The sequence below is a fragment of the Orcinus orca genome, chromosome 11 (genome assembly GCF_937001465.1).
Source record: "Orcinus orca chromosome 11, mOrcOrc1.1, whole genome shotgun sequence".
Lineage (NCBI taxonomy): Eukaryota > Metazoa > Chordata > Mammalia > Artiodactyla > Delphinidae > Orcinus > Orcinus orca.
In genome coordinates, this window is record NC_064569.1 from 83073643 (window position 1) to 83099650 (window position 26008).

The 26008-nt window shown below is 40.5% G+C and overlaps 1 protein-coding gene across 5 annotated transcripts in view; it reads left to right on the top strand.

Annotated features, from left to right (window-relative positions):
• Window positions 1-26008, top strand: part of MYBPC1 (myosin binding protein C1) — a 95712-nt gene that overhangs the window by 59502 nt on the left and 10202 nt on the right. For 4 of the 5 annotated variants that reach the window (XM_049694720.1, XM_049694716.1, XM_049694718.1 and 1 more), the window contains 9 exons: window positions 5422-5581; window positions 6818-6922; window positions 7684-7872; window positions 9084-9218; window positions 13537-13590; window positions 14522-14689; window positions 18302-18390; window positions 21603-21798; window positions 24537-24676. In XM_049694720.1, the coding sequence (XP_049550677.1) occupies window positions 5422-5581; window positions 6818-6922; window positions 7684-7872; window positions 9084-9218; window positions 13537-13590; window positions 14522-14689; window positions 18302-18390; window positions 21603-21798; window positions 24537-24676 (1236 nt within the window). The remainder of the gene's footprint in view (window positions 1-5421; window positions 5582-6817; window positions 6923-7683; window positions 7873-9083; window positions 9219-13536; window positions 13591-14521; window positions 14690-18301; window positions 18391-21602; window positions 21799-24536; window positions 24677-26008) is intronic. The other variant, XM_049694717.1, reaches the window with a different exon arrangement.

The window sequence follows — 26008 nt, forward strand, 5'->3', positions numbered from 1 at the left end:
CTCTAGAGCCCAAAAGCCACAACTACTGAGCCTGCGTGCCACAGCTACTGAAGCCTGTGCGCCTAGAGCCTGTGCTCAGCAAGAGAAGCCACCACAATGAGAAGCCTGTGCACCGCAAGGAAGAGTAACCCCCTCTCGTCGCAACTAGAGAAAGCCTGCGCACAGCAACGAAAACCCAATGCAGCCAAAAATAAAATAATTAAAATAATTATTTAACAACAAAACAGGGTAATATGATTAGTAAGTGACTGCATGGGGCATGAGAACAGCCTCTATGAATGACAACAAGAAACCATTTTGAGAAGATCAAAGCAAAGAGATTTCCAGTTGATGTCAATGCAAGTGCAAAGAACAAGAGGAGAGAATGCACTTAATGTGTTGGAGGAATACAAAGAAGGCCAGTGTAGCCAAGGCAGCGTGAGTGAGGAGGAGAATAATAAATAAGATTGGAGTGGTAGAGTAGAGCCGGCTCAAGTGTGACTCTGCAACTTCCTATATAAAATGTTTTAGGCGCAGTAAAACTGTTCCATATGATACTAAAATTATGGATACGTGTCATAGGTTTGTCAAAACCCATAAAATGTACAACACCAAGAGTGAACCCTGATGTAAACTATAGACTTTCAAAGATAATGTGTCAATGTAGGTTCATTAATTATAACAAGTGTATCCACTCTAGTGGGGGATGTCAGTAGTGGGGAAAGTTATGTGTGTGTGGAGACAGGGGTTATATGAGAACTCTTTGTACTTTTTCCATTCAATTTTGCAGGGAACTCAAAGCTGCTCTAAAAAATAATTTGTTTTTTTTTTTTAAATGTTGGAGAGTGTTTCCTCCTTTTCCATTTTCTGGAGGAAAAAAAAAAGCTTTATTGAGCTATGGGACAACTTCAAGCAGTCAAATCTATGTGTAATTGGAGTCCCCAAAGAGGGGGACATAAAAATATATAGAGAAAAAATGGCCCCAAATTTTCCAAATTTGATAAAAACTAGAAAATCTCAGATACAAGAAGCTCAATAAAATCCAAGTACAAGGAACATTAAGACATCTACACCAAGACCCATCATAATCAAATTGCTCAAAACCTGTGGTTAAGAAAAAATCTTAAAAGTAGTCAGAGGGCTTCCCTGGTGGCGCAGTGGTTGAGAGTCCACCTGCCGATGCAGAGGACGCCGGTTCGTGCCCCGGTCCAGGAAGATCCCACATGCCACGGAGCGGCTGGGCCCGTGAGCCATGGCTGCTGAGCCTGTGCGTCCGGAGCCTGTGCTCCGCAACGGGACAGGCCACAACAGTGAGAGGCCCGTGTACTGCAAAAAAAAAAAAAAAAAAAGTAGTCAGAGAAAAAGTCACGTTAAACCCGTGGGAACAAAGACAAAGATGACAGCTGATCTCTGGAAACAAAGCAAGTGAGAAGACAGTGGAGCAACGTTTAAAGGGGGAAAAACTGTCAACCTAGAATTCTATACTCAGTAGAAATAATTATCAGAAATGAAGGCAAAATAAAATTATTTATATACAAAAGCTGAAAGAAGTCATCTCCAGCAGACTTGCACTACAAGAAATGTTAAAAGAAGTCCTAAAGTCAAAAGGAAATGATACTAAGATGAAAACATTTTCACAAAGGAGCTATCAATAAGTGGGTCAGAAATAATAACTACATGGATAAATGTATAAAATATTTTTTCTTATTATTTAAATCTCCTTAAAAAGATACTTGGTTTTTTAAACAAAAATAATAACAATGCGCCATGGCCTTCAAACGTAAGTGTAAGTAAAATTTGTAACAATGAAAACATAAGGCCAAGAGGGGAGAAAGGAAGTAAGGATTGAAAGGAGTGAAATGGATGTATGCTATTGTAAGTTTCTTTTGCTAAATGTAAAGTATCATAATACCACGTGAAGGTAGACTATACTATAAACCCTAAAGGAACCACTAAAATAATAAAACAAAGAGTTATAGCTAATAGGCCAACACAGGATGTAAAATGGAGCCACAAAAACATATCTAATGAATCCAAAAGGAGGCAGCAAAAGAGACACAAAGGACAGATGGGACAAATAGAAAACAATTAGCAAGATGATAGAACTACAAAGAAAAATAGGTAAGTTAGAGATTTTACTACTTTTCTCAATAGCTGATAGAACAAAATGTACAAGTTTTGAGAAATACTATCAACCATCTTGATGTAGTTGACATTTATAGAACACTCCATTGAACAAAATAGACTGGGCATTATTTTAAGATGCACATGGAAGATTTACCAAAATAGACCATAAATAAGTCTCAGTAAATGTGAAAGGATTCAGGTCATGCAAGATATATTCTCTGACCACAGTGGAATTAATTAGAAAACAATAACAAAGATTTGGAAAATTTCCAAATATTTAGAAACTAAGTAGCTTTTTAAAAAAGTAACTCATGGATCAAAGAAGAAATTACAAGGGAAATTAGAAAATATTTATGAACACAACACATATCAGAATTTGCAAAATAGCACTAAATCAGTACTGAATAGCCCTATATCTATGAAAGAAATTAAATTTGTAGTTTAAAATCTTTTCACAAAACAAATTCCACATCTAGATGGCTTTATTGGTTAGTTCCACCAAACATTTAAGAAAGAAATAATACAAATTCAATGCAAACTCATCCAGAAAATTGAAGAAGAGAAGATAGGAATACTTCCCAACACATTCTTCTTTTTTTTTTTTTTTTTTTTTTTTTTTTTTGCGGTACGTGGGCCTCTCAGTGCTGTGGCCTCTCCCATTGCGGAGCACAGGCTCCGGACGCGCAGGCACAGCGACCATGGCTCACAGGCCTAGCTGCTCTGCGGCATGTGGGATCTTCCTGGACCGGGGCACGAACCCATGTCCCCTGCATTGGCAGGCGGACTCTCAACCACTGCGCCACCAGGGAAGCCCCCCCAACACATTCTTGAAGGCCAGTATTACCCTTATAGCAAAACCAGAAAAAGACATTACAAGAAGAGAAAACTACAAATCAATATCACTCCTGAACAGAGATGAAAAAATTCTAAACAGAATTTAGCAAATCAAATCTAAAAATACATAAAAGGAACAGTACATTATATCCAGGTGGGACTTATCCCAGGAATGCAATGTAGGTTTAACATTTTCAAATAAGTTAATATAATTCACCATATTAACAAACCAGAGAAAAAATGTGGTCATCTCGATAGACACAGAAAAGCATTTGACAGAATCCAACATCCATTCCTAGTAAAAATCTCTCAGCAAACTTGGAAGTGAAAGGAACTTCCTCAGCATAATAAAAGGCATCCATAAAAATGCTACAACTATAATCCTACTTAATAGTGAAAGGTTGAATTCTTTCCCTTTAAGATCAGAAAGAAGAGAGAAAAGATGTTCACTCTCACCACTTCTGTTCAACATTGTACTGGAGGTTCTAGCCAGGGCGATCAAGCAAGAAAGAGAAGTAAAAGACATCCATTTTGGAAAGGAAGAAGTAGAACTGTCTTTATTTGCAGATGACATAATCATCCATGTAGAAAATCCAATGTAATCTGCAAAAAAATCTACTAGAACAAATGGTCATAGTAGCCTTATTTGTAATATTCAAGAGCTGAAAACAATGCACATTCTATCAGTGGGTGAATGGATAAACAAATTGTAAGAAATTCATACAAGGGAGTACTGCAACAACTTGGATGACTCTCAAAATAATTATGCTGCATGAAAGAAGCTGGAGCAAAAAACAAAGAGTATTTTTTAAAAGCCATTAAAAAAAAACCTGACAGCACCAAATGCTGGCAAGGATATGGAACAATTAAACTCTCATACATTGCTGGTGGGAATGCAAAATGGTACATCCACTTTGGAAAACAGTTTGGTAGTTTTTTATAAAGTTAAGCATGAGCTTACCATAAAACTCCCCAAGGCTATTCCTAGGTATTTACCCAAAAGAAATGAAACACATGCCCACACAAAAACTCGTATAGGAATGTTCATGGCAGACTTCTTTACAATTGTCAAAACCTGGAAATGACTCAAAAGTCCAATTGTACAAACATATTCCAACTGCACGTGGAATATGCAATGGAAAACTACTCAACAATTAAAAGGAACGTACTAGTAATACAAGCAGCAACATGGATCAGTCTAAAAATGTGCACTTGGAAGACTACATACTGTTTGATTCCATTTATATGGCATTCTGAAAAAGGGGAAACCAAAGGGGCAAATAACAGACCAGTGGGTGCCAGGGACCAGGATGTGGGGTTAGTGGGTTGCATGCCAGGGAGCATGGAGACACTGTGAGATGTGATGGAAACAGTCTGTAGCTTGATTATGGGGGTGGTTACACACTCACATAAATTTGTCAAAATTCATAGATTATATATCTAAAACTATGAATTTTACTTGATGTAAATTATAGCATAAGAAACAAAATAAAACATAGAAATATGAAGAGGATAATATAACACCACCCTAAGTAAGTTATTTTTCTTTTCAAGCAGAACATCTTTTACAATCTTAAGATTAGAATTTGGCTAAACTGAGGAAACTTTTTTCTATTATAAAATGAGAATTATGAAAGCCATTTCAAGTATTCTTACCGTTGCCACAATCTTATGTTATTGAAGACTTACAAGTCCTAATCCAGACACAAAAGAGTAGACAATAGTGGCAAATTACCCTCTTTCTAAATTGCTTTGACCTTTCTCTGTTTTTCCTCTTTGTATATTGGCTGTCTATTATTGCATGGAAGATATGACCTGGGAATCAGAAAAATGTAATGCTGCTTTAAACTTCTGGTGTAAGGAAGAAGGAAGGCGAGAAATGAAGGAAAATAAGAAGGGGAAAAGGAGAAGGAGAAGAAGGAGAAAAGAAAGAAAATATAATAGAAGTCTCAACCTCACTCTGTCTTTACTTTGGGAATTAGATGTTCATTATTTCATGTCCTACTGGAAGGGAAAACTCAGTACTCAACTTGTATGGGAAATTGGCACTGTGGCCTTCTTCAACCCTTTTCAGTATTTTTAAATTTCCGAGACATCTAAAGAAATGAACAAATCATTATTTAGTTTCTGATGTGAGTTTAGGTATTTCTAATTTCATGTACAAAGAAACTCTTCTCCTAGAATGACACTTCTGCGCTTGTATTTTTGGTCCTCCAACTTTCTCTTTAAGGAGTTAATGGGTAGTGAACTCTGGAGTCAAATCCCTGTTCTACCACTTCTTAGCCGTGTAACCTCGGGCCACAGTTCTTCCCATGTGTAAAATGGGACGACAATACTTTTGTCCTTAGAGCTGGTGGAGGATTAAACTCAGAACACATATTTCAGGCATTAGCACCATGTCCAGCTTAAGTGCCCAGGCACTCTGGAGGTGTCCTTGTTGTTTGCATAGGTCATGCCACATTGTATTTCTTTCCTCTGTAGGCTATTATGGAGGGCGGTAGCCGAATAAGAACTGAAAATTACCCTGACAGCACCACTCTGGTTATTGATGTAGCAGAAAAAGATGATTCTGGTCTTTACCACATAAATCTGAAAAATGAAGCTGGGGAAGCCCATGCAGCCATCACGATTAAAGTTGTGGGTAAGGCCTCTGAGTCAGCAGACTTCTAGAATCAGGCTGACATGTCTAGATCCAAAGTAGACTTTGCAAGTTCTTGGTTCTCTCAGCTTTTCTGGGTAGCCAACAAAGAAGCACAGGGTATAGCTGTATTTTATAAATCACTGCCTTTCTTTTTTTATCTTTGCCATTTCTTTATATGTCTTTCTTTCTCTTTTCTTTCCTTTTTCTTCCTTTTCCTTTCCTTTCCTCTCTTGTCTCTTTACTTGCCTAGAGGACTAGTTGCGGTGAGGAGTAGCTAAGGTTAGCCTTTTGGGGTTGCTGTCATTAGCTCTCCACAGTCACACTCCCTTTCAGTGCCCTCTACAGTCACTGACACACAATTGCTAAATAATTTCCCACATCACACTCACTGTAGAGGAGTAAGATCTGCCTTGGTTCTTAGATGACCATTTAAGTCCATTTTTCCTGATCCTGAAATCAAGTGAAATGAGTATGGCAGATTACCGGTGGTCCAAGGTCTCATGATCTCTTCATCCCACTTTAGCTTTCCCTTAAGAAACATATTACTTTTTTTTCTTTTCTCTCTCTCTTTTTTTTGGCCATGCCATGGGGCACGCGGGATCTTAGTTCCCCTACCAGGGATCGAACCCGTACCTGCAGCAGAAGTGCAACGTCCTAACCACTGGACCACCAGGGAATTCCCAAGAAACATATTTCAAATTGATCCAAAACTAAGGTCACTTTGTTATGTACTGAACTCTATTTATAAGACATGGTAACTTGCCATTTTTGACTTGGATTTCTACCAGTCAACATCTTATACAACAACTGATGTAAAATGTGCAGTAATTAGTCCTTGATTCGGTTCTGCTGCAAGGTCACTTCTGTGGTTAAAAAACAAAAAAACAAAATCACGTCCAACATTTAGGCAATCATTTCTTAGTCACCATTTTCAAGGTAAATAACAAAAGTCTTGGGTTTCATACGGTTCTGTAATGTGACACTTAAAGGGTTTGGAGACATCATTATTTTATTTGTATCGGGCTCACCTTCCCTGATTCCATATGGAGCGTGACGTTGCACCCAAATTAGTTACCCAGTGCACTTCAGTAAACATGGAAAAATAATAAGAAATAACCTTGCTTCTATGATTATCATCCAAAAACATATTTTCCAATGAACATTCTTCTTTGTGCTCTCACTCCCTCAATTTTATTTTATTTTATTTTATTCTATTACATTTTTTGTTTGCTACAGATGTCCCTGATCCTCCAGTGGCGCCGAATGTGACATACGTGGGAGATGAGTGGTGCATCATGAACTGGGACCCTCCTCTCTATGATGGAGGGTCCCCAATCTTAGGTAACTGCGTGTTGGTCCATCTGTGGACCTGCCAGCGGAGTTGGTGTCCTCTTTATGCACATTAGTACAAAGCACATTTTAAAATACTGCATTTAGAAGAAAACTTTTAAATATCCATTCACATTGAAATATATTGGGGGATGCTTTATAAGTACTTGAGATTTAAATAACTCTGATGAATATCATCTGATTGCCTGTCCTCTTTTTTTGTTTGACGTTTCTGTTCAATATATAATTTTGAAACAACTGTAAGTCTAACTTTATTCTGGTCAGTAAATGCCTAGATCCATAGAATTATGTCTATGAGGCAATTTCTTCTAGAGTTAAATACTTAGAAGAATTTGCTTCCCCTGTGGAACAGGAACTTTCTTCTACTTGCTAATAATGAAACTCACAAAACTGGTTATTTCCCCCTTCTTACATTGCTGGGACTCAAAGCCACATCTGTTGCTCAAATAGAGTGACTATGTAAGTTTCTATGGCCTACATATCTGTGGTTTATTTTTTCTCTTCTCTTCCTAGTACAATTTTAATTTTTTCTAGTCTTATTATTTTTATCTATATCCCATGATGTTAATATTTGTATTATTTATAATCTCTCTCAAAAAAACCAATGGAATAAGATGGGTTAAAAATACATATATGACTGTTTCACTTAGAGTGCTGAGAATATGGGAAATTTTTGAACATTCTAATATCTGACAAAGTTTAATTTTGGAGACCAAGGAAAAACTTCAGTTTCCATTTTGCGTCCCCTTCAGGTTACTTCATTGAGAGGAAAAAGAAGCAAAGCTCCAGGTGGATGAGGCTGAATTTTGATCTCTGCAAAGAAACAACCTTTGAGCCCAAGAATATGATTGAAGGTGTGGCCTACGAGGTCCGCATCTTTGCCGTCAATGCCGTTGGCCTCTCCAAGCCCAGTATGCCCTCCAAACCTTTTGTTCCATTGGGTGAGTCAAGAGAGGTGTGTCTTTGTCATGAAAATCGTTGCCCCAGATTGTGACTGCTTCCTTCTGACCTCTAACTGGAGCAGACCTGGAAGCTTCTTAGAGTGATACAGGAGTAGGAGACTAGAGGTGGTTAGGGGCAATTTTCTAAGAAATTACAAGCAACACAATAGAGTTGAATGCCTTCATAATGTAGGCCCTGGAATTTATTACCAGAATCCCAAGGACAGCTGTGGGTGGCTCTGTTTGCCCCTTCCCACTGGAAACATGTAGCTGGGCCCATTGACACAAGACTACCCCCATTTGTCCTTCTGAAAGTATAACCCAGCACCCTGGTGTAAACACTATAACTAAAACAAATTGACATCAATTCAACCAAGCACACTTGAAAGCTAGTCTCTTTGCTTTATAGTCACACTTTAAATGTTATCTATTGAACCAAAAATGTCAGTTCAGTAAAGGCAAAGAAAGAGAAGACAAGACGTCTCCACTATTTTCTGGTAGTGAGTAGATTTTTCAATAGAAATATTTAGTACAAGAGTTTGCACTTTAAAATTAGAAAGTTATGGAAAATTTACTCTAGATCATTAGATCTCAAATTTTGACTTTTTCAACTTCCTGGGCCTCCCAGACTCCCATGTCAACCTCCCAAATGGAGGGAAATGTGGCAGCGTTGATAAAAAAATTTTCACATCTGGCAGATCTTTGCCGTAAACACAGCATATGCTCGAGGAGTCTCATTGAATTTTATTAACACGTGGGGGCTTCTATGTATATTTTTTATTATTTATTTATTTACTTACTTATTTTTAGCTGTGCTGGGTCTTCGTCGCTGCGCCTGGGCTTTCTCTAGTTGTGGCGAGCAGGGGCTACTCTTCATTGCAGTGCACGGGCTTCTCATTGTGGTGGCTTCTCTCGTTGCAGAGCACGGGCTCTAGGCGTGTGGGCTTCAGTAGTTGTGGCTCGCGGGCTCTAGAGCGCAGGCTCAGTAGTTGTGGCTCACGGGCTTAGCTGCTCAGCGGCATGTGGGATCTTCCCGGACCAGGGCTTGAACCCATGTCCCCTGCATTGACAGGCGTATTCTTAATCACTGTGCCACCAGGGAAGTCCCTGTGTATATTTTTATTTGTATCCTAGTTCATTTTATCACAGTTCCTGTGCCATAATTCTGTACTTAATAATTTCTTCTTTTTCTGTCTCTTTTATCTCTGAAGCTGTAACCAGCCCACCTACTCTTCTGACTGTTGACTCTGTAACTGACACCACTGTCACAATGAAGTGGCGGCCCCCCGACCAGATTGGTGCAGCAGGTTTAGATGGCTATGTGCTAGAGTATTGCTTTGAAGGAAGTAAGTAACTAGTAGTTCAAACGAATACCGTCATCAATAGGTGAGATATGCCCCCCTTTTGTTGCTCTTTCTTGGGAACTCATCTCCTTCCTACTGAAAATGACAGCAAACCAAAGGTCACCTTCTATGATGGATGAGAATTTAGCCCTTCTTTGTTACTTGACTAACAAATTGAGCTCTCAAAAATATCCCAGGTAGGCTCCCAGATCCGACAACACGAGTGATCTAGGACATAGGAGGAGAGATTCTGATCAAACGTCAGGGATTCCCACTTCTTGAATTGGTGGAATTAAAATGTACCAAAGCAAAATAAAGTTCTAGGTAGGATAAAGCAAGTTGGAAATTCTAAACTCTATACTGAGCAGAGGTCAGCTATCAACAGAGCTGCCTAATTCTGGGTAATAAAGAGAGATTATATACTTGACCATCTAGTGATCAATTCTGCCTTCTTAAAGGGAAAAAAAAGAATAATTAAGGACAACTGTCAGTGTTTAAAAGAATCAGCATTAAATCCCAGAGGGTGTAAGAAATAGATTCAACATTGTGGCAGTAACTTGTCTCAGGATATGGGTGCATAAAAATTTAATGGCTTAAATTTAGGAGGGGAAGAGAAATAGGCAAAAAACCCTTGTTGGTAGAAATAATAGAAAAAGAGAAAATGACACAAGAAAATATAGGCCAGAGTGTACCTAAAACCAAAAAAAGATGTGAAATTCACTAAAAGCTTCTTGTGTTTTTGATTTCATACTTGTCACGATTTGGAGATGGGTGAATAAAATTGCCCCAGCTCTGGACTCGGGCTGCATTCTAGGTCATGGTAGGGAAACAATCCACCAGGGAAGTTTGTTCCTTCTCCACAAATGAGAGGCCCAGACTTGGTCTCTAACTCTAAGAAAACTCTTTGGACCCCAAACTTTAACATGGATCTTACGTGAAGGAAAGAGAGACTCCAGAGCGCATTTGGGAAACCAGGAGTGTGAACACTTCCCCAGAAGGAAAACCTCTATGGAGAAGAAATTTCTAACTTTGAAGAGAAAACTGCTGAAGAAGAAGCCCCAGGCTTCAGGACGGGGGCACGCGTGGAAATAACGCGTGTTGGTCGGGAGAGGAGAGAGAAAGGGAGAATAAAGCATCTTGGTAACACTCAGTTCCGTTCACATGCACTCACTCACAGAACACTATTGTTGATTTTTCCAGGGCTTAGACAGCCACTAACCAAAACCAGTGGAGACATTATAATCTTGAGTGCTTTGGAGTATGGTTTATTCCCATTCCATTCCCCTCCCCCAATTTGAAAAACTCCCAAGCCCTCCTCTCTGTTATTTATACCGCCCAGCTAACAGAACTTTTCAATCTTCTGTGTGATGAATACAAAGCTTTTGTGTATGTATGAAACAGAGCAAATTGTTTACTCTTTTCTTTCTGATAGGTTTAAAAAGTAAGAAGATACAGCAAAATGATAGATGGCTGTCATTTTGATGTTACCCACCTTAGATAAAATGCAATGAAGTGTATTTTACATAATTCTGTGTGTTGTCTGTGTAGATATATATGTATACTTGCATATACATATATATATGTACACAGTCATTATTATGTATATATTTTGCCACGTAACGTTTTGGAATTAGCTTTCTATGGAAGTTTTTTTATAACGTGTATATCTTTCTTCTTGCAGTCTTTTCTTACTTCCTTTATGTGGCTGCCCTATTCTTCATTCTCTTTTAATGGCTGTTGTCCTCCAGACTAATTTTCTGAAGTGTTTAATGCTTTTAGCTATGGCAGGTTTTACTCTGTGAGATAATTCTTTCTTTCATAAGATCGTGTGTTGGTTTGGACTCTGTCTTTCTCTTGGTGTTTATTTTATTGTTTAATGCCTGCACCATTTTACTCTTCTTCCTTAAAAATTCTCCTCATGTATTAAATAACTTTCACATTCCCTTCCCGTTTTCTTTCTCTTTCCCTCAAGTAGTTCAAATATGAAGAGATGTTTTCGTTTCCCTCTGATCTTTTTTTTTTAACACCTTTATTGGAGTATAATTGCTTTACAATGGTGTGTTAGTTTCTGCTTTATAACAAAGTGAATCAGTTATACATATGTTCCCATATCTCTTCCCTCTGTGTCTCCCTCCCTCCCACCCTCCCTACCCTACCCCACCCCTCTAGGTGGTCACAAAGCACCCAGCTGATCTCCCTGTGCTATGCGGCTGCTTCCCACTAGCTAGCTATTTTACGTTTGGTAGTGTATATATGTCCATGCCACTCTCTCACTTTGTCACAGCTTACCCTTCCCCCTCTCCATATCCTCAAGTCCATTCTCTAGTAGGTCTGTGTCTTTATTCCTGTCTTACCCCTAGGCTCTTCATGACATTTTTTTTTTTTTCCTCAGATTCCATATATATGTGTTAGCATACGGTATTTGTTTTTCTCTTTCTGACTTACTTCACCCTGCATGACAGACTCTACGTCCATCCACCTCACTACAAATAACTCAATTTCATTTCTTTTTATGGCTGAGTAATATTCCATTGTATATATGTGCCACATCTTCTTTATCCATTCATCGGATGATGGACACTTAGGTTGCTTCCATCTCCTGGCTATTGTAAATAGAGCTGCAATGAACATTTTGGTACATGACTCTTTTTGAATTATGGTTTTCTCAGGGTATATGCCCAGTAGTGGGATTGCTGGGTCATATGGTAGTTCTATTTGTAGTTTTTTAAGGAACCTCCATACTGTTCTCCATAGCGGCTGTATCAATTTACATCCCCACCAACAGTGCAAGAGGGTTCCCTTTTCTCCACACCCTCTCCAGCATTTATTGTTTCTAGATTTTTTGATGATGGCCATTCTGACTGGTGTGAGATGATATCTCATTGTAGTTTTGATTTGCATTTCTCTAATGATTAGTGATGTTGAGCATTCTTTCATGAGTTTGTTGACAGTCTGTATATCTTCTTTGGAGAAATGTCTATTTAGGTCTTCTGCCCATTTTTGGATTGGGTTGTTTGTTTTTTTGTTATTGAGCTGCAGGAGCTGCTTGTAAATTTTGGAGATTAATCCTTTGTCAGTTGCTTCGTTTGCAAATATTTTCTCCCATTCTGAGGGTTGTCTTTTGGTCTTTTTTATGGTTTCCTTTGCTGTGCAAAAGCTTTTAAGTTTCATTAGGTCCCAACAGCACATTAAAAGGATCATACACCATGATCAAGTGGGGTTTATTCCAGGAATGCAAGGATTCTTCAATATACGCAAATCAACCAACATGATACACCATATCCCTCTGATCTAGTTTCGTCCTGTTTTCTCTTGAAATTTTCTTCTTCCCTAGTTCTTCACTCTTTCATGCATGTTTTCTCAGTCTCCTATTTCACGTTCTCATCCATCGTCTCTTGATTGTGAAAATATCAACATAGTAGCTCCCAAACAGACCATTGGCTTCAAGATGTATCTCTTTTTCAAAGTCCTAAGTAATGTGTATCATCCACATGCTTCTCGCTTGCTGCCCCTTCTCCCTGATGCTCTTAGAAGGCTTGAAATAAGAGAGAGGAGAAGGTTCCAAGAGGGGCCAGTCTAGTCCCCACCCCCCTGCTCTGTTCCTGGTAACCTAGATGGTCATCATCCCAAACTAGTGGGGTGCACCTACAGGCACTCTGTGAGCCAGCAGCATTCCCTCCACCCGTGTGGAATGCGGGAACCAGGACAGCTCAGTTTGCCAGATGAAGAGCTTGTTGTCATGGCAACCAGGTGCTGCCTCCTGGGCTGCTGGGGCAGTTTCCACTTCCATGGAGGGCCTTTTCATTTCCTGGTAAGACGGGGCTGGCCGTATCTCAAGTGCCCTCACTCCCAGACTCTGATGTGTGAGCCCCATAGTGGGACAACTGCGTTCCCTGGGGCCCCACAGGACCCTCCCAGGCTGAAGTAGCAGGGACAGGAGCAAGGGTAGACTGTTCCACTGTGCACTGCTCCCCTGTAGAGTCCAGAACCTGCTCCACCTTTGTCTCCAGGGTCTTGCTTTGTTGTTCTCTACCTCTTGCTCCCACAGTTGGAGGTGCCCCAGCCTCCTTTCTCCTCCTCTTCTCTGTGGCAAGTGCCTCAGGACAAAAAAACCCCCACAGTCTGAATAGAGCAGGCTGTGCCCCTCCTGAGGAATTACCCCCTCCTCTAATGTGTTTGGTCTCTTCCGTCACTGTTCTGAAGACAAATATCTTTGCATACTTTTCACACTTTACTAACAGAGAATGCTGACTACTGATATAATATTCTTCTGTTGTGAAAGTGGGTGTCTTTAATTAACATTAATGATGGATTCTCAAAGGTACATCAGCAAAACAGTCTGGTGAAAATGGGGAGGCTGCATTTGATCTACCAGGTAAAGTATTCTCTGAGAGCTCTCAAACTTTCTTACTGTACGATAAAGTTTCTGGGAATGTTCCATGCCCCAGCCTGAAGTACACCCACACACAAAAAAGCCCTTAGAGATGGAGGGGGGAGGGCGGGCGGTGAGTTTACAATGTGGGATCCAAGCTTCTTTTTATCCCCCCGTGGGCATAATAATGCATACAAACTTTGAGAACCTGCAATATTTGTAAAACCTGGATTCTGGGTTTACATTTTCTTGCTGTTGTAGACAAAGCCACCAAAAGCATTTAAAAAATCAGAACTTTTGATTGTGGTGAAAGATCGTGCCAATTCCTTATGAGGTCTTGGCTCCTGAGTTGTGGTTCCTTTTGCCGTGGATATAAGCTTCTTTTCTTCATCATTGGGAGCGTGATCATATTTCCCATGCCCATATTAATGTCTTATAATAATAAACCAGCCAGGATAAAACGGAGAGATCATATGACTGTAAAGGTTGGTGTCTCTCATTCATAAGAATAGCATTTTCCCCTTTTTCTGAACTTTAATATATATAGATGATTAAACATCATGGTTACATCAATTGTAAAAATGTACCTTGTAAAACCAAATTGGGATAAACTACTACAGAATTCCTGGGACAGTTACCATTGTTCAGGGTACCCTAGTATCCCGAATAAGAGGTTTTTCAAAGATGGCAGAATCTGATTACCATTCTTCTGCTATTTCCATTAGCCATTCTAGGCCATTTTTCATTTAACTATGAAAAACACCCAGCCATGTAGTCTGAGTCCAGACCAAAGTCACATTCTCTCCAAATGATTTAATTTTGAGTAAAATACTAATTTGGAGTTGACTGTTTAACAGGATGATTTCTTTCACTAACCACCATTCTTCCTTCTTGTCTTTTCTTTCTTTTTTTTTTTTTTCTTAATGGATTTTAGCTGACAACTGGATAGTTGCAAACACAGAGCTGATCGAGAAGACCAAGTTCACCATCACAGGTCTGCCAACGGATGCAAGGATCTTTGTGCGCGTGAAAGCCGTGAACGCCGCCGGTGCCAGCGAGCCCAAGTACTACTCTCAGCCCATCCTTGTGAAAGAAATCGTAGGTAGGTGGCAAGGCTTTCAAAATTTTGTCTCCATTTCGCATTTTTTTTAACCTTTTTCTTTCTCAAACCCTCCTATTTTGTTGTCACTCCTTTGATATTTTATTAATATCTCCTGGGAGTTAGAAATGAACAAAACTGCCCTTTATAGGCAGCGTGGGAGGTCAGCTCCCGGTTTATAACTTGGTATGAGGACCAGATAACTACACCAGGTTCCATGAGCCAACAGGCAGCTGGGCTGCCTAGTCAGAAGGGGTGGGGGTCAGCGGCAGGGGGGGAAGCATTTCAAACAAACCATACAGCAGCAAAATGGCTCAAGGGAGTCTGCGAGGTCAAAACCATCTTCATAATAATATGAACACATTGTTTTCCCTTTTCAATGCTTGGCCTCTGCACTGACGGTACAAAAGTGATGGTGTGTAAAACTGCTGGTGCCTTAGCACAGATCCAGTCTGCGCCACCAGATTGCCTGGCTGGTCTTTTCTTCCTCACCACCATGCACTCGCGGTTCAAATTAAAGGGCCAGCTTTGTCTTGGAGTGTTCTTGATGATACACAGGAATCATTAATGTTCTTAAACCTTGGTTCTTGAGTACCCCTTTTTTCTATACTCTGTATGACCATGAAATGCAAAGTATATGTGAAACTCTTATGCTAAATACGGTAGTACGATAGTTGTCTCTAGGAAGAGCATTTGTAAAGCATTTGTGCACCTGAATTAGAGCCTAAACTCGCGACCTTTTCCATGAAACTCCATTCTTCCTCGAAAGGATGACAGAGTGACAAACTCTGGCTAGTCAGACTTGGGTATTTGGCACACATTTTCTAGAAAATGGATGGAGTGAGCCTGTTACTTGAAGGAAAACAACTTATAGTATTTATTGTCAACTTGTCAATGAAAAGCTTTAATCTTTGAAGCAAAAATTAAAATTATGGAAAACTGGTGTCCACCATCATGGACTTGGCAGCTCTCCAATACTTAAAATCTTTTCTGATGAAGTAGGTGGTGATAGTAGCAAATGTCATTTTTTGACATTGAATAATGCAGTATTTCAACATTTGAACAGTCTGCATGATTCATCGAAGCAATATTTTCCAAATGAGCAATGCAAGTTAAAAAAAATCATGCATGGCTAAGATACATTCAAAATGGAAGGCAGACCAATGGGGTTTAATGTAACAGAAATGAAAAGTTCATAGAATTTTTCAGATTCCATACTGCAGCTAACCCTTAAGAAATTACAGCTCGTGTTTTAGCGTAGAATCAAAGAGGAATACCCACAATTGTCTGAAAAGTTTATTAAAGTATTCTTCCTGTCTGTGTGAAGACAAATTTTCTTCATGTACTTCAACCGAAACAGCGTATTGCAACAGATTAGAGGCAGAAACAAAGTCCAGCTAGCCTCTATTAAGTCAGACATTAAAGAGATTTGCCAAAATATAAAATAATGCCACTCATATCACAAATTTTTGTTAATGTAAATATGGTTGTTTTCATTTAAATGATATTTATGTTGTTATTATTTTTCAAGCAATAAATATATAAGTATTTCAAAATTTATTGGTTTTAATTTCTAATATGGTAAACATGATAGATACAGTCCACATAAACAAAAGCTTTGCGGGGCCTTTGATGATTTTTAAGAGTGTAATGGGATTCTGAGACCAAACAATTTGAGAATCAGTGCTCCAGGGCAAAGAATACCGGGAAGGCATCTGAACATCTGGGTCTGGACCGTGTTGAGGCACAGACTTACGGTGTGACTGCCTGAAACCTTTTGGGAGTAAGTTAGGGGATAGATGGATGGATGGATGGATGGGTGGATGGGTGGATGGATGGATGCTAGAAAGTATGAAGCATGCACATTTTCTTATTAGATTCTAGAGACAGACTATGAAAGCTGAGTCCTGTTTCCTTCATTTATTAACCATGTGGTCTCAGGAAAGGGACTTGATATTCCTGAGCCTTAATTTCTTCATCTGCAAAACGTATACAATAATAGTACTTACATCAAGAGGTGGTGAGAGTTGAATAAATTGATCCATGTTATTTGCTTAACAGAATGCTGGGCACGTAATAAGCCCTTGGTATATGTTAGCTTTTATTATGATAATGGTGTAATATGCTACAGAACCTCGCTGAGTCTCCTTTTCCTCCTATGTAAAGTTAGGGAGTTAGAGGATCTCTCAAGTTCTCTTCCAGCTCCAGCATTCAGTAATCACCACCACTACCATCATCTTCATCTTCTTCCCCTAAAGTTTATTGAGCATTTACTATTCTCAGCCATTATGCTAAACACTTTATATGGATGACCTTATTTAATCCTCACTACAATGCTGTGAATTAGATGCTGTTATCATCCCAGTTTTACGGAATAGGCTGAGACCAGATCTACTGTCTGATCTGGAACTCAAACCCAGATCTCTCTCTCTTTTTTTTTTTTTTTACATCTTTATTGGAGTATAATTGCTTTACAATGGTGTGTTAGTTTCTGCTTTATAACAAAGTGAATCAGTTATACATATACATATGTTCCCATGTCTCTTCCCTCTTGCATCTCCCTCCCTCCCACCCTCCCTATCCCACCCCTCCAGGTGGTCACAAAGCACCGAGCTGATCTCCCTGTGCTATGCGGCTGCTTCTCACTAGCTATCTATTTTACGTTTGGTAGTGTATATATGTCCATGCCACTCTCTCGCTTTGTCACAGCTTACCAGATCTCTCTTGACCCCGCAGTCCATGTGTCTAAGCAGAACATAGGCAGTGGAAGCTGATTCCAGGTCTAATCCTGGCTATGTCACCTTGGGGCAAGTGACTTAAACCCCTGTTGCTTTAGCTTCTTTATCATAAAGTAAAAACAGTACCTGTGTCCTAAGGTGGCTGTGAGGTTTAAATTGGTCGCTTCGTGAAAAGCATTTATCCCAGTATCTGTTCCATACAGAGCCCTCAAGTGATAGGACCCACCTCATCCCTGTGAGCCATGAGCCTTGATTCTCTGCTTCTGATGGGTTTACAACCACATGTTCTAGTATCTTCATGGTGTTTAGTTAATGAACATTAATATACAGCGGGCTAGGGCTGCCTATTATATACTTCACCTTAGTCATAAAGGGAGAAAGTTACCATCAAATTCTAACATAATTACATAAATAATAAGTGCTAGGTGCTAAAGCATTTTTTATTATTATTTTCTGGTGAGAAAAAATGGGCAGCCCTACCAGCTAATGTGGTGACTGTAGATCTTTTATGGAATGTTCATTGGAGAATATACTCACTGTTAGAAAACTAAGAAAACAATATATAAGGTCCTAAGAGAAAATTTAGTGCTTTTCTATAAAGTTGCTTTAGGCTTATAATAAAAATAGGAAGTTGTAGTAAAATTAAGGAGGTCAGGGAGTAATCTTGTTGAGTCAAACTGTTAAAACATCTCTCCCTGAAGGAAACATTTGGAACCAAAGTTACCACATATAACCTGTTAGTAGCCCAACTAAGATTTCACTTCAGAGACATGAGCGTAGGGAAGTCCTGGTGAGTATCATGACAAGTATGCTTATGTAATGCTGCTTCCAGTGTGTGATACTGACTGCAAAATTATGCTCTTCTACTCTCGTTCAGAGGCTCCAAAGATTCGCATCCCAAGGCACCTAAAGCAAACCTATATCCGCAGAGTTGGAGAAGCCATCAATCTGGTTATACCTTTCCAGGTAATAATTCAGGGTTGCTCATTTTCTCCTTCCCATGCTGGGGTGTTTAAGGAGTAGAGGGAGGGACTTCAGCATTTAAGTTATTCGTGATTCAAAATTACCTCAGAGGAAAGGCAGGAAAGGATGGAGGAGATTTGGAAAGTGATTAAACAACCTCCTGCTTTACAAGTACAGAAATCTATAAAAGTGTCCTGGATTTTCCTTCTGCATGAGATAAATGAGGCCTAGTCTTGTCTGAGGCTCAGGGACCATAGCGGGCCAGAGAGGAAACACCAAGGAGACACCGAAACAAGAAATGCTTAAAGATCTTTCTGGTTCTATCCATCTGTAAAACTGATCTTCCTTTTAAGTGAAGTTCTTGGTGTAACATTCAGGAAAACAACATGTCCTTACTTCCCATGATTTCCCCAAGCCACACTCAAATCACCCAAATTCCAATGAGGGATAACTGAAATTTGAAATTTTGATGCCCCTAACTGAAATAAATGAGCATTGTTAAATCTTTGCTCCCTCCAAAGAATCTGTTGTTTATAAGATTAACCAGGCTTTGCATATGATAATCACTTTTGGTCTCTCTCTCTCTCTCTCTCTCTTTCTCTCCCTCTCTCTCTCTCTCTCTCTCTCACACACACACACACACACACACAACACCCACTGCACCATTCCCTCCTTACTCATTTGATTCCTTTTATGCCTCTAAACAGTGCTGTTCAGTAGAACTTTCTGTGATGATAGGAATGTTCTGTGTATGCAACGTCCAATATGGTAGCCAGCAGCCAAATGTGTCTATTGAGGACTTGAAAGGTGCAGCTAGGAACTAGGGCAACTGGGGAAATGAATTTTTAATTTTCCTTAATTTTAATTAGTTTTAGTTTAAATGGCCACATTGAGCTTGCGGCTGTTACGTCAGACAGCATGGCCTTAGAACTAGAATTTAGGTCTCTGCAAACATTTGGATACACACACACACGCAGAGCTGGTTCAAACACAGGCTCCCATGAAAACTAACCTAAAGGGACAGCCAGTTCAGGCCATTCTCATTGCACCTGGGGCCCAGCCTTAGAAGAGGCAGTTAGCTTCTACATACACAGCACCTGAAATCAGAACGGAAGTCAAGGAGGACGTGAGTGTGAACACAGCAGAGGAGGAAGACGATGGCTTGGCAAGGTTCCTCCCACTTCTGTCCTCCCACAGCCTAAAAAAAAAACCAGGAGTTGGCACAAGGCGGGCACCCAGGACCCAGCTCCAGCCCTGGATTGGGGCTGAATCAGCCCTCTAGTTTCCACATCATGGCAACAGCTAGGGCTAATCCCAGTTCCCAGATCTTGTTGGGAATGGGAGAGTGTATTCAGCTCTGTCCCTGGGTCTGGGAGAGGAGAGAGCATGAGAACAGGGACCTCATAGGTATGGCATCCCAGGGGCTGGTCAGCTACTAGGAAGGGGATGATGAGACTAGCATGTCATGTTTGTATATTTATGTAACCTCTAAAGTTCTCGAACCTTTTCTCATTTGAGCCCCAGATACACCTTGTGAGGCAGGAATGGCAGATTTCCTTACCCCCCTTGAGAAGGGAAGAAACTGACATTCAGAGAAGCTAAGTGACTTGCCCAAAGTCACACAGCAAATAAATGGTAGTGCCATGAACAGTCTATATCTCCAGACACTGAATCCAGTGCTTTTTTCACTCCAAACGTTATCAGAGAACTCAATTTTTTCCCCCAGTAGTTAATAGTAAATTGTACACTTAAGGAAATGAGACCTGGAACTATTTTTCCCATCTTTAACAGTATTGTTCTCTACTTCCCATATGCACATCTGAGCACCTGCAACCGTTCTTCAAGCCCTGTGGGGAGGGGTTTGATGTGTGTCTCTCACATTCCTTAGCAGAACCTATCAACAAGTCACATTAGGAGCCCATGGGAAGGCTGTGCGTTTCCCAACGGAATTAATGCTTGGTTCCTGTCTGTGGGGTGAGCCTGGGTGCTCAGGAATCCTAGGAAGTTTCTTTGTAACGTAAACTAAAACTCATGTCCTTGGGCTTCCCTGGTGGCGCAGTGGTTGGGAGTCTGCCTGCCGATGCAGGGGATGCGGGTTCGTGCCCCGGTCCGGGAAGATCCCACATGCCGCGGAGCGGCTGGGCCCGTGAGCCATGGCCTCTGAGCCTGCGCGTCCGGAGCCTGTGCTCCGCAACGGGAGAGGCCGCAACAGTGAGAGGCCCGCGTACCGAAAAAAAAAAAAAAAAAAACTCATGTCCTTGAATGAGATTATAATTACTCAAAGTCTGCTCTTAAAGAATAGTTTCAGCTGCTAGAGAGAACAGAGAGAGAATTACAGACAAGTCTGAAATGAGCAACACAGTACAGTGGAACAATAGTAATCATTAGCATGTAGATGATATTAATGAAACACCTCTGCAGTGCACAGAAGCTTTCTAAGAACTTCAGTTGTGATAACCACCCTGAAGAAAGGTACTCTCATTCCACTTTACAGTTTGGGAAACTGAGGCAGAGAGTTTAAGTAACTTGCCCGAAGTCACACAGCTATTAAGTAGTGGAGTCAGGATCCAAATACAGATTCTAGGGTCCCAGGGCCCATGTTCTGAACCATTAGGCTGTGATGTGCAGGCTTTGGAGCTGAAGAGACCAGGCTAGAAGACCAGCTTCCAGCACTTAGCTGCAAGGCCTTGTGCAAGTCATTTAATACCTTTATCAAAAAAAGGGGGGGGGCTTCCCTGGTGGCACAGTGGTTGAGAGTCCGCCTGCCGATGCAGGGGACACGGGTTCATGCCCCGGTCCGGGAGGATCCCACATGCCGCGGAGCGGCTGGGCCCGTGAGCCATGGCTGCTGAGCCTGTGCGTCCGGAGGCTGTGCTCCGCGGCGGGAGAGGCCACAGCAGTGAGAGGCCCGCGTACCAGTAAAAACAAACAAACAAACAAAAAAAAAAAATGAGGATAATGATACTTATCCTGATGTGAAGAGTAAGGGAAGTTATAAATATCACGTACCTAACATAGTACCTTGCTTGCAGAATGCAATCAATGGGCAGTAGTGAATATTACATTACTGCTATAACTGCCCACCACCAGGCCATTTTCCAAACTTGCCTAGGATGGGGTAAGCCACTGCCCATTTATTTAATGCTGAAAAGAAATGAGACAATCTGATCCCCTCCCGCCTCTACTTTTTCTGTCTTTTTTTTTTTTCTTTTAAGGGAAAACCAAGACCAGAAGTAACTTGGAAGAAAGATGGGGCACCTATTGATAAGAATCAGATCAACATTCGCAACTCTGAGACCGATACAATCATATTTATCAGAAAAGCGGAGAGGAGCCATTCTGGGAAATATGATCTGCAGGTCAAAGTGGAAAAATACGTGGAAACTGCATCCATTGATATCCAGGTTGTTGGTAGGTTTGGAGGAGGGAACTAGAACATTCTATATGGAGACAAATTGTCCTTGTCAATAAGGCAAGAGTCAGAATTTCTTCTGTTAGGCTGGCTCTACAGAAAATTCCTCTTTTTAGAATTTAAAAAATTAAGAAGATTGGTTAGCATTTTAGAATAATTTTTCACTGACTAAAAGGACTAACCATGGGAGACTTAGGGCATATATAGAAAATTAATGTATATTACTTTCTAGTGAAAACTATCAGTACTGTTTTACAATCCAGTTCTCTCTTACTCTGTTTCTCAACTCTTCAATGATAAAACTATTTCCCATGATGAATTCTTGCATTAAGAAAACATTATAGATTCTAGATATAGTTTAACATGTTTCTTACTACATTTAAAATTTGCTAATAGTAACGTTAATGGAGAATGAAGAAGTTTTATTAAATGTAAGCAAGGTACACCTAAACAGAGTTAAACAGTTAAAGACTGAATTGTGGTTGGTCGCGCAGGGCTTAGATACTTACCTCTCCAAACAAGGTTAGTTCTTACTTGTTTGCACCGTTAGGGCAATAAAGGGAGGATCTCTTACAGTAGACCCTTCTCGCTTGAACTGTTCTATAATGTTTGCAATGTCAAGAAGTAAATTTAAGAGCAGAGTTAGGAGAAGCCTTGTCTTCAGTCAATTTTATGATTACAGTTTATCACATGTGCTAGAATTAGAGGCTCCCTAACCAAAGGAGCAGCTTCCTGTGGCAAGCCTTCCCTTAGGTGAAAGCTCATGTCCTTTAAACTAAGCAATCTTTTCGTGCTGACTAAACTGTCTTGATTTTTGTTAAGTTGAAAGGAGTGTTGAGGATGTTCTGTGTGCCCTTGGGTCTGGCCTGGCTCCATTTTATTTTATTTAATTAATTAATTTATTTTAAACATCTTTATTGGAGTATAATTGCTTTACAACGCTGTATTAGTTTCTGCTATATAACAAAGTGAATCAGCTATACATATACATATATCCCCATATCCCCTCCCTCTTGCATCTCCCTCCCACCCTCCCTATCCCACCCTTCTAGGTGGACACAAAGCACAGAGCTGATCACCCTGTGCTATGCGCTGGCTCTATTTTAATGGAAGCCCTTGTGGTTGGGTCTGGAAGAGCCTTGCCCTCTGAAACACCACAAAGGACTTTTTTCTTTTTCCTACTTTGCCATGTAGTTACTTTACCAGGTAGTTACGAGCGCCTGGCACATCACTCACACGCTCAAAGTGTTCAATAAATAGTAACAATTAGTATCCTACTTATTTTATTAGTCCCAAGTTCATGTTTCTGCCATGACGGTAAAAATCTAGCCATTTACTGTTGGGGAGCAAGTGTTTGAAAAGCCAACGTGAACTTTGAAGACAAAGCAGACCTGCCTGGGGTGCAAGTGGGAAGTTGAACTGGGAGAAGACATCTGTCTGTAGGACAAATTGGTGAAAACAGGAGATAGAAAACTGTGGTTGTAGAGACTCATTGTTGGTAATTGTAGAAAGGAAGTGAGGATTATCACTGTGGTTTCCCTCCACCCCCGGAGCCCATGAAGACTGCATGTTAAATGTTGCTTAAAAGAGAGAAAAACATGAGAAAGCACTCTGATATTTATTCTTTTCAATCTGACATTTCAAATAGAAATAATTATAGTTGCATTTTAATACCTGAAAAATATTTCAGGACAGAAAGGGTACTGCTTGCACTGCAAAGGATAACAGATGTGAAATTTCTCTGAAAAAATTAACAAGTACTATTTAGATACGTAATATTATTGTCCTTCCTTGAACCTCTATGCGTGATTTTTTTTTGAGGGGACCTCCCAATGAAGATTTAGTTTTCTTTTTTATTAATTAATTTTTCTTGAAGTGTAGTTGATTTACAATGTTGTGTTAGTTTCTGCTGTATAGCACAGTGAATACATATATATATATCCACTCCTTTTTAGATTCTATTCCCATATAGGTCATTACAGAGTATTGGGTAGAGTTCCCTGTGCTACCCAGTAGGTTCTTATTAGTTATCTATTTTATATATACTAGTGTTATATTTCAGTCCCAACCTTCCAATTTATCCCTCCCCCCAAGTTTTCGTTTACTTGACTTTGGGCCTTTCTGAATGTTACTGCAATTTACTGGAAGGTCAGAGGTCACAGAAATTCATAGTGCAGAAAATAAAGTGAAGAAAGACTTTATTTCTTCATGAATGCATTCTACTTCCATAACATGGAAACGCTGATAAATACAAATGAATATTGGAGGGAGCGATGGCAGAGGAAATAAGTTTTCCTCACTCCCATTAAAGGTGCCTTTTGAGTGCAGCAGAGGACCTCTCTCACAGACTGTGGGCTTCGGGCCTCTCACCGAAAGCTGGAGCTACACAGCCCAGGTAGGCTCTATGATTTCAAGTCTAGCATCAGCTTACCTTTCCCATTAGGCAGGGTAGCCTGTGACTCACTGCCAGTAGTCGGCCCCTGGAGGGATGGTTAATGATGTTTGAAGTTTCATTTACATTTTCCTTTCAAAATCCTTTTCTTTCCATGAAGATGAAAGTCAAGGGTTTCCAGATAAGATTACTAGGAGTGCATTGTACTTCTCCGGAGAAGAAGAATGCAAAAGAAACGTGGGTAGAAATACAGGAAGGAAAGGACATTTTAAAATATCCTCCTGTAACAAGGTCTAGGTTGGGGGGAAAGTGACCTCACAGTGATGCCATGAATTCATCCTACAGACCGTCCGGGTCCACCCCAAGTTGTGAAGATCGACGATGTCTGGGGAGAGAATGTTGCTCTATCGTGGACACCACCAAAGGATGATGGGAATACTGCCATTACAGGGTACACGATCCAGAAGGCCGACAAGAAGAGCATGGTAAGGTCTGGCTTTCTCTGGTTCCGCAGCAGCAAAATAACATTTCATCAGAAGTAAAGGGGGAAGCATGAGGTCCTCTCTGGTGAGGAACTCATGAGGGACATGGAGAAGTGATGTGGCACAGTGGAAAGGGTACAGCCTTGGGAGCCACGAAGAGTTGGACTTGCATTTCCACTTAAAACCACATACACATGGACAGTCACTTAACCTCTTTGATCTCCATTTCCCTCATCTGTAAAATAAGGACACTGATGTTTACCTCGCTTGTTTATCAAGAGGCTAAAACAGGGGCTGCCCTGGAGGTCCACTGGCTAAGACTCCATGCTTCCACTGCGGGGGGTGTGGGTTCGATCCCTGGGCAGGGAACTAAGATCCTGCATGTCGCGCAGTGAGGCCAAAACAATATAAAGCAACTGGCAGAATGCTCAGTAGAATTCAATAAAGTTATTCGTTCAACAGATATTTACTCACTGTGGATTCTGACTCAGATCTGCACCCATGCAACTTCTTCCTCCTTGTAAAATGAATGTTGGTAGCATGGACTGATGTCTTTAAAAAAAAAAAAAATTCCAGTTAGAAAAGAAAGAGTCTAAAGGTAACAGCATATGCAAAGGTCCTGAGGAGGAGAAGCATTTAGAGTATTCAAGAAGCAACTCAGTTGGAATATGAATTATTATTACCTATGTTAGATCACCAGATTTTAAATGTTAAAGTCTAGGTCTTTCTGAATCAGAATCCATCCACTACAACTACCATTGCTCTACCTGTAAGTCAATGAATGAATAAATGAATGTTTGGACACAGGATGGCTTGGAGCCACTATTCATTCTCATAGGAAGGGTAAAACATCGTACCAAATGATATTGATAGGAAGTCTGCAGGCGTTTACACTACTAGATGTCAGTAAGAACTTAGGGTATAAGGTTACATTGGGTTAATAGAAGGGGAGAGGGTTGGAAAGAGCAGTCTAAGTAACTGGAATGGATTTCAAGCCTTGCCTTTCCATAAACTATTTCTAGCATGTCTTCCCTCCCACCCCTGGGTGGGTGTTACATGACAAAATAAGACTTGGCATTTACAGAAACATGTTTCAGCCAAACCTGGACAGCTTGAGAGCTAGATCAATGGATGACTTTGCAGGGGAAGTATTGACCACCTTGGATTTCCTTAGCAATGAGGGCTCTTCTTTGGACCTTGGTCCAGATACTGGCAGTGAATCCAGGGGTACCACACTGCCTCCAGGTGCCCCCCCATTCTTCCACCCCCACCACATTGCCAACAGTTGTCTTCTCAGATATCTAGTCAAGTCCAGCTGAGCCAGGACTTTCCTGC